Raw genomic sequence first — 11,933 nt, 5'->3', positions numbered from 1 at the left:
TGTGCTGTAAAATWAAATATTTTTAGAGGCTTGAACTGGGAAATTGTTTTGGAGATTTTAGTACTATAAAATGGGTGTATTGAAGACTTTTTACCCAACGAGCACCCTCTACCACATGTCCTGTGTCTGTCTTTTAGCAATTTGGAGAAATGCCTGCTTCTACAATGTCCCTATTTTTACCTTGTTTGTCATAAGTTGTAGCTCTTCTTGTATTTTGTATGCACTGTGTAGCCAGCCCACTGCGAGATATTTTTGCGTATGTCTGCTTGCTCTGTCAGTGTTAACGAACTGGGCACACACTGGTTGAACCAACGTTGTTTACACGTTATTTCAATGGAATGGAATAGACGTGTAGACATAAAGGAATAGACGTTGAATTGACATCTGTGCCCAGTGGGAAGACCAAGCAGTGCCAGTTTGTCAGTATTTTGTTCTGTTGTCTGCCTCCATTCATGTGCGGCATATGCTTTTACTAGCAGAAGATGACTGGGCGCCCCAGGGTCAAGGTAGGAGGGTTGACATTGGGAAACTGCTGAAATGCACTTCAACTCAATGCATGCCATGTTTACAAGTGATCATATTTTAAAAGAATCACTCTGGTTAAAAAATCACTTCAAGATGGTGGAGAACAAAATTGGTGCACACATAATTAATGCTCCGTACACGATCCCCCCATCCGCCAGTGAAGATTTATGTTATTTGAAGATTATCCTGATTGTTACTGAAAACCCTGTCCTGGAGTGCTGAACTTTCGGATGTTGTTGTTTTTCAAACGATTAAGCAAATTAACGTTAAAGACATCCGAATGTTAATTAGTAAGTGACGATACAATGTTCCTTTCCAGGACCAAGTTTCAAGTAAAATATTTCAAATAAAGGATATTATTTGAATTAGCTACTAATGATCTAAATATTTACTGATGTTTTTTTAAACAAAACATTTTTCCAATATTATTCACTGGGGTTATGTATTGTATTTGTTTCCACGTAAAGCAATACATTTATTTAGAATAACTTCAATCTTTCCATTTCACTTTTATTTTTGCTGCGGAAATCAAATATTGACCACTTGTGGAGGAATGACTAAAATGCACCTTCAAACGCAGCCAACCAAAGTAATACAGCCCCATGTATAATATTGATGTGTAAGAGTGTACTTTATTTAAAACTGGTGTGAAAATATACTGACCTACACAAAACATTCATGATGTTTTGTAATATTTCTCTAATTCAGGAGATGTTTCTTATATGTTGGTTGCTGTTTGGTCTTGTTTCTCGGAGCTGAGAGTATTTGTTTTCGGACTTCAACAGTGGCTATTAAAAGAAGATCCAGAGTCCCTGGAGTTATGATAACACAGTTTGTGGAGGAAGTACCAGAGGGCATGTCCACCCCCGACTTCACCCGCAAGCCCATCGCTTTGACGATCCAAGAGGGTAGGGTCTCCTGTTTTTGTACAAACTGACGTGCACAAACTTGATTTCTGGGCTGTAAGAAGACTTTGTTTCTAGCAGAGTACATTAACATTTGGTGACGTTCAGGTATAGAATTAAATAGAGCATTAATGTTCATAGTGCAATACACATATCTATGCTTTCAGGTAAATTAGCCTTTTTCAAAAGTATTGTAAGCGGAGTGCCTAAACCAAACATCACCTGGGCCAGGAACAAAGGCCCGCTGGAGGATCCAGCGAAGTATATCAGTAGATATGATGAGACTATGGAAGAATACTTTCTTGAGGTAAGTAGGAGCAGCTAATGGCACGCACAACCAATTTCAACCCTTTAAATTGTCATTGTCTAATAATTATTCAACTGAAAAAACAAGTGATTGTGCAAGGATGCCAATGCAGGAGAAAGCCTTGCTATTACATTTCTCTCTAAAATCACTAGACCTACAGTATGTCTGGTGTGGTATCGACCGAGTGTATGGTTAAATCTCACTGCAATGTTGTCATTTCATCAGATACCCAATGTAAAAGCAGAACAAGCTGACACCTACAAATGTTTTGCCGCCAATGAATATGGAAGGGCAGTTTGCACTGCCACCTTGAATGTTATTGAGGGTGAGAAATGAATTGATTTATGTCATTAGGATGATTAATTGAAATGGCACTGTGTTCACTTGCTAAAACACATTTTCTATTAGCAATACTCATCAGAAAAATATATTGTTTTCTATTTTCAGTTGGATTCAAGAAGAAAGCGACAACAGGTGTGAAAATTATTGTATATCCTAATATTACACAATTCCTTAGCGCATGAAGATTCAAGAATACCTATTTATCCGGCTAGTTATTTTAATTCTTAATCTTTTTAGGTCCAAAAAGAGCGGCACCAGAGGATTTCAGAAAAATGCTTAAGAGGAAGTAAATTACTGTTCCAAGTACAAATATCCGAAACTATTACTTCATCACTTTTGGGACTATACTTCCGACAGACATATCAAGGATAGTGTTGTGACAAATAGATAAGGATGGCCAACCACTAGTTTCTCCAGAGTTTTAACTCTTCCTATTCCCATTTAAGGGTTGTGCGAACTAAACCACAACTAAAGAAGACTGAGGGAGAGATTGATCCAAAGTTCTGGGAGGTGATGCTAAGCTCACCTAAGAAGGACTACGAGAAGGTCTGTATGGAGTATGGAGTCACTGACTTCCGCTGGATGCTGAAGCAGCTGAACTTAAAGAAGACAGAGAGAGACGAGGAACAGGCAAAGGTATCAGCGATGATGCAATAAGACAATCAATTTACAGATTACTGTACCTTGTGGGTAATAATTTACCCTCCTGCTTTGTCTCTCCTGATCCTCTCTTTCAATTTTATAGGTTGTTGAAAAACTTGAAAATCTGAAACACATTGAGGTGAAAACAGATGGCTCAGCAGAGTTTGAACTGGACATGGAACTGAAGAATCCCAACAGTCAGGTTTTCCTATTCAAGGTACGTCCTCCCTCCCACCATGGAAGCCAGTGATAAGCTAATTGATTCACAAAATACGTTATGAAGTGCATAATGTGTTTGACTTTTCTGCCCAAAAGGATGGGGTCATGGTTCCCTATTCTGACGACGGCAGCGGGAAGCACAACCTAAACAAAATTGGCAAAAAGTATATCTTTAGCATCAACAACCTGATGCCAGACGACGCTGGATTGTACCAGGTGGACGTTGAGGATGCCAATTGTTTCTCAACTGACTTTAAGAGTAAGAATGCGTCTTCTTCTACCTTTCTGTATGACCAATTTAGCAACTGTAACACAGTATATCATTTGATAATTCTTGAGGAATGTTTGAGAGAAATGTTTCCCACCAATATCGTACTGTCTTTCCCTCTACAGTTATACCAGTGGAATTTGTTGTCAAGATTCAGGAGGTGAAGGCTAAGGAGAGAGAGGATGCCGTGTTTGAGTGTGTCTTGTCCCACCCCTTCCCAAAGATTGTGTGGACTGGAAAGAACATCCCTCTCGAACAAGGGGACAAGTTTGACATCACTGTGTCAGAAGACCACCTCGTTCACAGCTTAAAAGTGAAAGATTGTGCCCAAGTCGACAAAGGAGTCTACACTGCCATGGCTGGCATTGCCTCCTGCAACGCTTGGCTTATTGTGGAAGGTGGGACAACTGTGATACAATATTTTATAAGCAAAAACTAACATAAACATGAAGCCTTATACTTGAACTTAAACCCCTCTTTCCCTGTTCCTGTTAACTCAGCCGATAATGACCCAAACATGCGTGGGAAAAAAACGTCCCGTAAAACCACCACGGCTGGTGGTGGAGGAGAGGACCTGGCTAAGATAGCCGCAGAGCAGTCGGCTAAGCTGCAGAAGGAAAAGGATGACCTGTATGCAGCCAGACGAGCCCAAGCAGAGAAGGACGCTGCAGACGCAGCCAGACGGGCCCAAGCAGAGAAGGACGCTGCGGACGCAGCCAGACGGGCCCAAGCAGAGAAGGATGCTGCGGACGCAGCCAGACGGGCCCAAGCAGAGAAGGATGCTGCGGATGCAGCCAGACGGGCCCAAGCAGAGATGGACCCTGCAGATGCAGCCAGATGGGCCCAAGCAGAGAAGGACGCTGCGGACGCAGCCAGACGGGCCCAAGCAGAGAAGGACGCTGCGGACGCAGCCAGACGGGCCCAAGCAGAGAAGGACGCTGCGGATGCAGCGAGACGGGCCCAAGCAGAGAAGGATGCTGCAGATGCAGCCAAACGGGCCCAAGCAGAGAAAGACGCTGCTGTTGGAGCAGGAGCCGGAGCAGGTGCCGGAGAGAGGGATGGAGAAGGACATGGAGGTAAAGGTAAATGGTTCAACAACTTTTTCTATCCCAGTACATTAGGAAACTCAATGTTGCCTACATTTAAGGACATTGTGTAGGCAGTAGTGTTTTGTTGCTCTTGTTGTGTTGCTGCTAATGTAAATGTTGTAAGCAGACTGACTTGATGACGCTTGTAAACTTTATAGTTGCTGCCAAAGATAAATAAGGAGATAAGATGAATGATATGTGCATTGGTTATGATAATCAACTTGGAGAAGGAGTCGAGGCCTGGAGTGGGGTGAAATACCAGACTGACCGATTCTCTGGACGTGACGTGGTAAGAGAAGACAGAGGTTGACTATTGCATGTTAGATAAGGCCAGTAATCAAAGTCATTTAGAATAAAATGGCTGTGATATTATGTATGATATATAATCACAGATTGTAGATGAATCATCAAGAAAAAAAATATTAACCACTGACTATGAACTAGAGCAAAAATTGATGTACATTTGGTACGAATATGTAACATTAAATAAAAAAGTTATTTAAATTTTTATCTCAAATTATTAGTGGGAAAATTGATGTCCAATGGTCTTTGCTGGGGTTATCATCAGCAACTTTCCGTAGCTTTTTTGATAATTTGCTAACCTTTTTACACTTGTACATACAAATGTGTGTAACTACATCCGAATGTAGAAGATTAAACTATTTCCAGAAACTTTTGATCAAGCTTAACCCTAAAAGGTGCTGGTTTCCTTCATTTCAGTCTGATCTTTAAACCTAATGGCAGCTGTGGTTTAAATGATAAGCTGACAAAATACTGCCTGAGGGAATCTCAGCAAAAAGTAGGGAGCTTGTTGGATGTTAAACTCTGACTTCAATGTATTGACATTTCTATATGGTAGCTTAATTTGTACTTGACAAATAAGTCGACCTTAGATTCATTATTTTCATCAAAGCTTTGTTGTGGGACTGTTTATTGAAGATTGACTTCAGCCTTTGATTTATAAACAAAGCCTTTTTTTGCTGTGTAGACTTATTTTGCAGGCTTTGTCAGCAACAGACCAGGACTTGCAGTACTTCCTAGATAGCACTACAGAGAGACATATACCAGTTAGCTGATAAGTACTGGTGGGTTGTCACACTCATCATATCAAGGGCCACGTTCAGTTGCCAAACTTTGTTAAACCTTGCAGATAGAAATCCCATGAATAGAGCCTATGTGATTCCTTATTTCTACATGTCGGAGAGGCATGTTTGTTCTACATAGCCTATTTCTATCTGAACGTTTCAAAACGTTGCATCCTGCTAAACGTGCCCCAGAGGTGCATTAACTACATTAATCCAAACAAAGTCCATAAATGTGTATTGTCAATAACCTTTTTTTTTACTAAAAGCAACAAAAAAAAATTCACTTCAAATATTATATTTAAGCAATAAGGCCCGAGGAGATGTGGTATATGGCTAATACAGTATACCACGGCTAAGGGTTGTTCTTAGCACGACGCAACGCAGAGTGCCTGTACACAGCTCTTAGCTGTGGTATATTGGCCAAATATCACAAACCCCCGAGGTGCCTTATTGCTACTATAAACTGGTTACCAACCTAATTAGAGCAGTAAAAATAAATGTTTTGTTATACCAATGGTATACCGTCTGATATAACATGGCTTTCAGCCAATCAGCATTCCGGGCTCGAACCACCTAGTTTATAATCATTTATAAGACACAGTAAACATAACTCAATAACTTGTTAATCTGTATTATTGATGTCAATGTGGTACAACCAACCATACAAACCAAAACTGCCAGTTTGTGCACTGCCTAACCAATCTATATGTCTAGTTCATATCATTATCTTGTCAGTTGTCATATTTAACCTTGCTTATTTTGTTTAATTTCATTAGAATATCTACATGACCAAAAGAATGTAGACACCTGCTCGTCGAACATCTCATTCCAAAATCATGGGCATTAATATGGAGTTGGGCCCCCCTCTGCTGCTATAACAGCCTCCACTCTTCTGGGAAGGCTTTCCAATAGATGCTGGAACATTGCTGCTATAACAGCCTCCACTCTTCTGGGAAGGCTTTCCAATAGATGCTGGAACATTGCTGCTATAACAGCCTCCACTCTTCTGGGAAGGCTTTCCAATAGATTTTGGAACATTGCTGCGGGGACTTGCTTCCATTCAGCCACAAGAGAATTAGTGAGGTCGGGCACTGATGTTGGGTGAATAGGCCTGGCTCGCAGTCAGTGTTCCAATTAATCCCAAAGGTGCTCAATGGGGTTGAGGTCAGTGTTCTTTGCAGGCCAGCCAAGTTCTTTCACATGGATCTTGACAAACCATTTATGTATGGACCTTTCTTTAGGCGCGCAGGCATTGTAATGCTGAAACAGGAAAGGGCCTTCCCCAAGCTGTTGCCACAAAGTTGGAAGCACAACATTGTCTACCAAACTTTACAGTTGGCACTATGCATTGGGGCAGGTAGCATTCTCCTGGCATCCGCCAAACCCAGATTCGTCCATCGCACTGCCAGATGGTGAAGCGTGATTCATCACTCCAAAGAGTGCGTTTCCAGTGGAAGCTTTACACCTTTCCAGCTAACGCTTGACATAGCACATGGTGATTGTAGGCTTGTGTGTGGCTGCTCAGCCATGGAAACCCATTTCATGAAGCTCCTGACAAACAGTTATTGTGCTGACGTTGCTTCCAGAGGCAGTTTGGAACTCGGTAGTAAGTGTTGCAGCCAAGGACAGACGATTTTTATGCAGTACGCACTTCAGTACTCGGCAGTCCCGCTCTGTGAGCTTGTGTGGCTTACCACTTCGTGGCTGAGCCGTTGTTGCTCCTAGACGTTTCCACTTCACAATAAGAGCACTTACAGTTGACCGAGGCTGCTCTAGCAGGGCAGAAATTTGATGAACTGACTTGTTGGAAATGTGGCATCCTATGACGGTGCCACGGTGAAAGTCACTGGGCTCTTCAGTAAGGCAATTCTACTACCAATGTTTGTCTACAGAGATTGGATGGCTGTGTGCTCTATTTTATACACCTGTCAGCAAAGGTGTGGCTGAAATAGCCAAAACCACTCATTTGAAGGGGTGTCCACATACTTTTGTGTGTATTTATAGTGTACAGTGATCCCTCGCCACTTCGCGGTTCACTTATCGCGGATTCGCTATTTCGCGGATTTTCATAATGCATTTTTTTTTTTTTTTTTTGGTGCATTGTGCTCTGCATTCTGATTCGCTAAAAACTCACTCCCGCTTCTTGTTACAAAACATGCTACGAATTGTGCTATCATTTTGTCGTCTCGTGCAGTTATGTGTACGTACATAAAACAGCTGGCAAATTTACATTAAGTTGGCCAAATTATCTTGTAATTTCGAACATCTCCTAAACCCATAATGTCGACGAAACGGCCTGGCCGACAAAAGCACCTGCGGATGGGCCCAAACGGCGGAAGAAGAGAACACTGCAGAGCGCAGTCAGGATGCAGCGGCCCAGTCTGAAGAGCAGTGAAACGGCCTACACGTGAGTCACTGTATTTGTATACATGTAATAGTTGCTAATTGTAAAAAAAAAAAAAAGTTTCTATTTCGCGGATTTCACTTATCGCGGGTCATTTTCGGAACGTAACCCCGCGATAAACGAGGGATTACTGTATTATAAAAATTCCAATTTACAGATGAGTCATGAGGAAGAGGTGATGCATTACCTGTTTAGTATCCTGACTACGGTATGATGTAAACGCAGCAACAACAAAAAAAAACGTCCTCTCACTGTCAACTGCGTTTATTTTCAGCAAACTTAACATGTGTAAATATTTGAAAGAACATAACAAGATTCAACAACGGATACATAAACTGAACAAGTTCCACAGACAGTGTGACTAACAGAAACGGAAGAATGTGTCCCTAACCAAAGGGAGGGAGGGGTCAAAATCAAAAGTAAAAGTCAGTATCTGGTGTGGCCACCAGCTGCATTAGGGGCAGTATTTGGAAGTTCGGATGACTGACTTGCCCAAAGTAAACTGCCTGTTACTCAAGCCCAGAAGCTAGGATATGCATATAATTGGTAGCATTGGATAGCAAACACTCTGAAGATTCTAAAACTGTTAAATAATGTATGTGAGTATAACAGAACTGATATGGCAGGATAGAACCAGAGGAGAATCCATCCGGAAAAGTTTTGTTTTAGGTCACAGGCCATTTCAATGCTAGTCTATGGGATATTCAAAATAATTCCTCCCAGATTGCAGTTCCTATGGCTTCCACTAGATGTCAACAGTCTTTAGAAAGGGTTTCAGGCTTGTTTTTTGAAAAATGAGCAAGTAGTTGAAGTTTTTCAAGGTGTCCCTCATTAGGACTCTAGACTAGTGGCGCGCGTGAACGAGGGTGTTATTTATCGCCGGTATTGAACATACTACATTCCGTCTTAAATTGTATCGTTTATTTACATATTAGGGTACCTGAGGATTGAGTAGAAACGTTGTTTGGATGAAGTTTACCGGTAACTTTTGGGATTCCTTTGTCTGCATGTTGAACGAGTGGAACGGTGGATTACACAATCAATCGCGCCAACTGAACAGACTTTTGTGGGATATAAAGAAGGACTTTATTGCTGGTGGCATTGTCATGCTGGAGGGTCGTGTCAGGATGAGACTGCAGGAAGGGTACCACATGAGGGAGGAGGATGTCTTCCCTGTAACGCACAGCATTGAGATTGCCTGCAATGACAACAAGCTCAGTCCGATGATGCTGTGACACACAGCCCCAGACCATGATGGACCCTCCACCTCTAAATCAATCCCGCTCCAGAGTACAGGCCTTGGTGTAACGCTCATTCCTTCAACGATAAACGTGAATCCGACCATCACCCCTGGTGAGACAAAACCGTGACTCGTCAGTGAAGAGCACTTTTTACCAGTCCTGTCTGGTCCAGCGACGGTGGGTTTGTGCCCACAGGCGACGTTGTTGCCGGTGATGTCTGGTGAGGACCTGTCTTACAACAGGCCTACAAGCCCTCAGTCCAGCCTCTCTCAGCCTATTGTGGACAGTCTGAGCATTGATGGAGGGATTGTGCGTTGCTGGTGTAACTCGGGCATTTGTTGTTGCCATCCTGTATCTGTCCCGCAGCTGTGATGTTCGGATGTACCGATCCTGTGCAGATGTTGTTACACGTGGTCTGCCACTGTGAGGACGATCAGCTGTCCGTCCTGTCTCCCTGTAACGCTGTCTTAAGCGTCTCACAGTATGGACATTGCAATTTATTGCCCTGGCCACATCTGCAGTCCTCATGACTCCTTGCAGCATGCCTAAGGCACGTTCACGCAGATGAGCAGAGACCCTGGGCATCTTTCTTTTGGTGTTTTTCAGAGTCAGTAGAAAGGCCTCTTTTGTGTCCTAAGTTTTCATAACTGTGACCTTAATTGACTACCGTCGGTAAGCTGTTAGTGTGTTAACAACCGTTTCAACAGGTGCATGTTCATTAATTGTTTATGGTTCATTGAACAAGCACGGGAAACAGTGTTTAAACCCTTTACAGAGAAGATCTGTGAAGTTATTTGGATTTTTACAAATTTTCTTTGAAAGACAGGGTCCTGAAAAAGGGACGTTTCTTTTTTTTACTGAGTTTACTTACCTAATGTTACATCCTAAGCTAAGGACCCTGGGACTAAACACCTCCCTCTGCAACTGGATCCTCGATTTCCTGACGGGTCGCCCCCAGGTGGTGAGAGTAGGTAGGAACAGATATGCCACACTGATCCTCAACACTGGAGCTCCCCAGGGGTGCGTGCTCAGTCCACTCCTGTACTCCCTGTTCACCCACGACTGCATGGCCAGGCACGAGTCCAACACCATCATTAAGTTTGCAGACGACGCAACAGTGGTAGGCCTGATCACTGACAACAACGAGACAGCCTATAGGGAGGAGGTCAGAGACCTGGTCGTGTGGTGCCAGGACAAAAACCTGTCCCTCAACGTGATCAAGAAAATGGAGATGATTGTGGACAAAACCTATTCACCATCAGGAGACTGAAAAGATCAGGAGACTGAAAAAATTTGGCATGGGTCCTCAGATCTTCAAAAGGTTCCACAGCTGCACTATTGAGAGCATCTTGACTGGTTTCATCACTGCCTGGTATGGCAACTGCTCGGCCTCCGACCGCAAGCACTACAGAGGGTGGTGCGAACGGCCCAGTACATCACTGGGGCCAAGCTTCCTGCCATTCAGGACCTCTACACCAGGCGGTGTCAGAGGAAGGCCCTAAAAATTGTCAAAGACTCCAGCCACCCTAGTCATAGACTGTTCTCTCTGCTCCCACACGGCAAGCGGTACCGGAGCACCAAGTCTAGGTCCAGGAGGCTTCTAAAATAGCTTCTACCCCCGACTCCTAAACATCTAATCAAATGGCTACCACCACTACTCGCATTGCCCCCCCCCCCCCTCTCCACAACCACTGCCCCTCTCTGTTGTCATCTATGCATGTCACTTAATTAACTCTACTACATGTACAGTGGGGCAAAAAAAGTATTTAGTCAGCTACCAATTGTGCAAGTTCTCCAACTTAAAACAGATGAGAGAGGCCTGTTATTTTCATCATAGGTACACTTCAACTATGACAGACAAAATTTAGAAAAGAAATCCTGAAAATCACATTGTAGGATTTTTTATGAATTATTTTGCAAATTATGGTGGAAAATAAGTATTTGGTCACCTACAAACAAGCAAGATTTCTGGCTCTCACAGACCTGTAACTTCTTCTTTAAGAGTCCTCTGTCTCCACTCGTACCTGTATTAATGGCACCTGTTTGAACTTGTTATCAGTATAAAGACACCTGTCCACAACCTCAAAACAGTCACACTCCAAACTCCACTATGGCCAAGACCAAAGAGCTGTCAAAGGACACCAGAAACAAAATTGTAGACCTGCACCAGGCTGGAAGACTGAATCTGCAATAGGTAAGCATTGGTTTAAAGAAATCAACTGTGGGAGCAATTATTAGGAAATGGAAGACATACAAGACCACTGATAATCTCCATCGATCTGGGGCTCAACGCAAGATCTCACCCCATGGGCTCAAAATGATCACAAGAACGGTGAGCAAAAATCCCAGAACCACACGGGGGGACCTAGTGAATGACCTGCAGAGAGCTGGGACCAAAGTAACAAAGCCTACCATCAGTAACACACTACGCCGCCAGGGACTCAAATCCTGCAGTGCCAGAACGTGTCCCCTGCTTAAGCCAGTACATGTCCAGGCCCGTCTGAAGTTTGCTAGAGAGCATTTGATGATCCAGAAGAAGATTGGAGAATGTCATATGGTCAGATGAAACCAAAATATTACTTTTTGTAAAAACTCAACTCGTCGTGTTTGGAGACAAAGAATGCTGAGTTGCTCCAAAGAACACCATACCTACTGTGAAGCATGGGGGTGGAAACATCATGCTTTGGGGCTGTTTTTCTGCAAAGGGACCAGGACGACTGATCCGTGTAAAGGAAAGAATGAATGGGCCATGTATCGTGATATTTTGAGTGAAAACCTCCTTCCATCAGCAAGGGCATTGAAGATGAAACGTGGCTGGGTCTTTCAGCATGACAATGATCCCAACACACACCGCCCAGGCAACGAAGGAGTGGCTTCGTAAGAAGCATTTCAAGGTCTTGGAGTGGC

At 43.1% G+C, this 11,933-nt stretch overlaps 1 protein-coding gene across 1 annotated transcript in view; it reads left to right on the top strand.

Annotated features, from left to right (window-relative positions):
* Nucleotides 1-1,632: 1,632 nt before the first annotated feature.
* The window catches only part of LOC111970421 (immunoglobulin-like and fibronectin type III domain-containing protein 1), a 35,485-nt gene continuing 25,184 nt past the window's right edge, over nucleotides 1,633-11,933 (top strand). The window contains exons 1-9 of the mRNA XM_023997144.3: nucleotides 1,633-1,737; nucleotides 1,963-2,062; nucleotides 2,185-2,211; nucleotides 2,317-2,365; nucleotides 2,526-2,715; nucleotides 2,825-2,938; nucleotides 3,037-3,199; nucleotides 3,334-3,606; nucleotides 3,709-4,290. Of these exons, the coding sequence (XP_023852912.2) occupies nucleotides 1,717-1,737; nucleotides 1,963-2,062; nucleotides 2,185-2,211; nucleotides 2,317-2,365; nucleotides 2,526-2,715; nucleotides 2,825-2,938; nucleotides 3,037-3,199; nucleotides 3,334-3,606; nucleotides 3,709-4,290 (1,519 nt within the window). The 5' untranslated portion in view covers nucleotides 1,633-1,716. The remainder of the gene's footprint in view (nucleotides 1,738-1,962; nucleotides 2,063-2,184; nucleotides 2,212-2,316; nucleotides 2,366-2,525; nucleotides 2,716-2,824; nucleotides 2,939-3,036; nucleotides 3,200-3,333; nucleotides 3,607-3,708; nucleotides 4,291-11,933) is intronic.

The sequence above is a fragment of the Salvelinus sp. IW2-2015 genome, linkage group LG1 (assembly GCF_002910315.2).
Source record: "Salvelinus sp. IW2-2015 linkage group LG1, ASM291031v2, whole genome shotgun sequence".
In the NCBI taxonomy this organism is placed as follows: domain Eukaryota; kingdom Metazoa; phylum Chordata; class Actinopteri; order Salmoniformes; family Salmonidae; genus Salvelinus; species Salvelinus sp. IW2-2015.
This window is presented reverse-complemented; position numbering and strand designations above follow the sequence as displayed.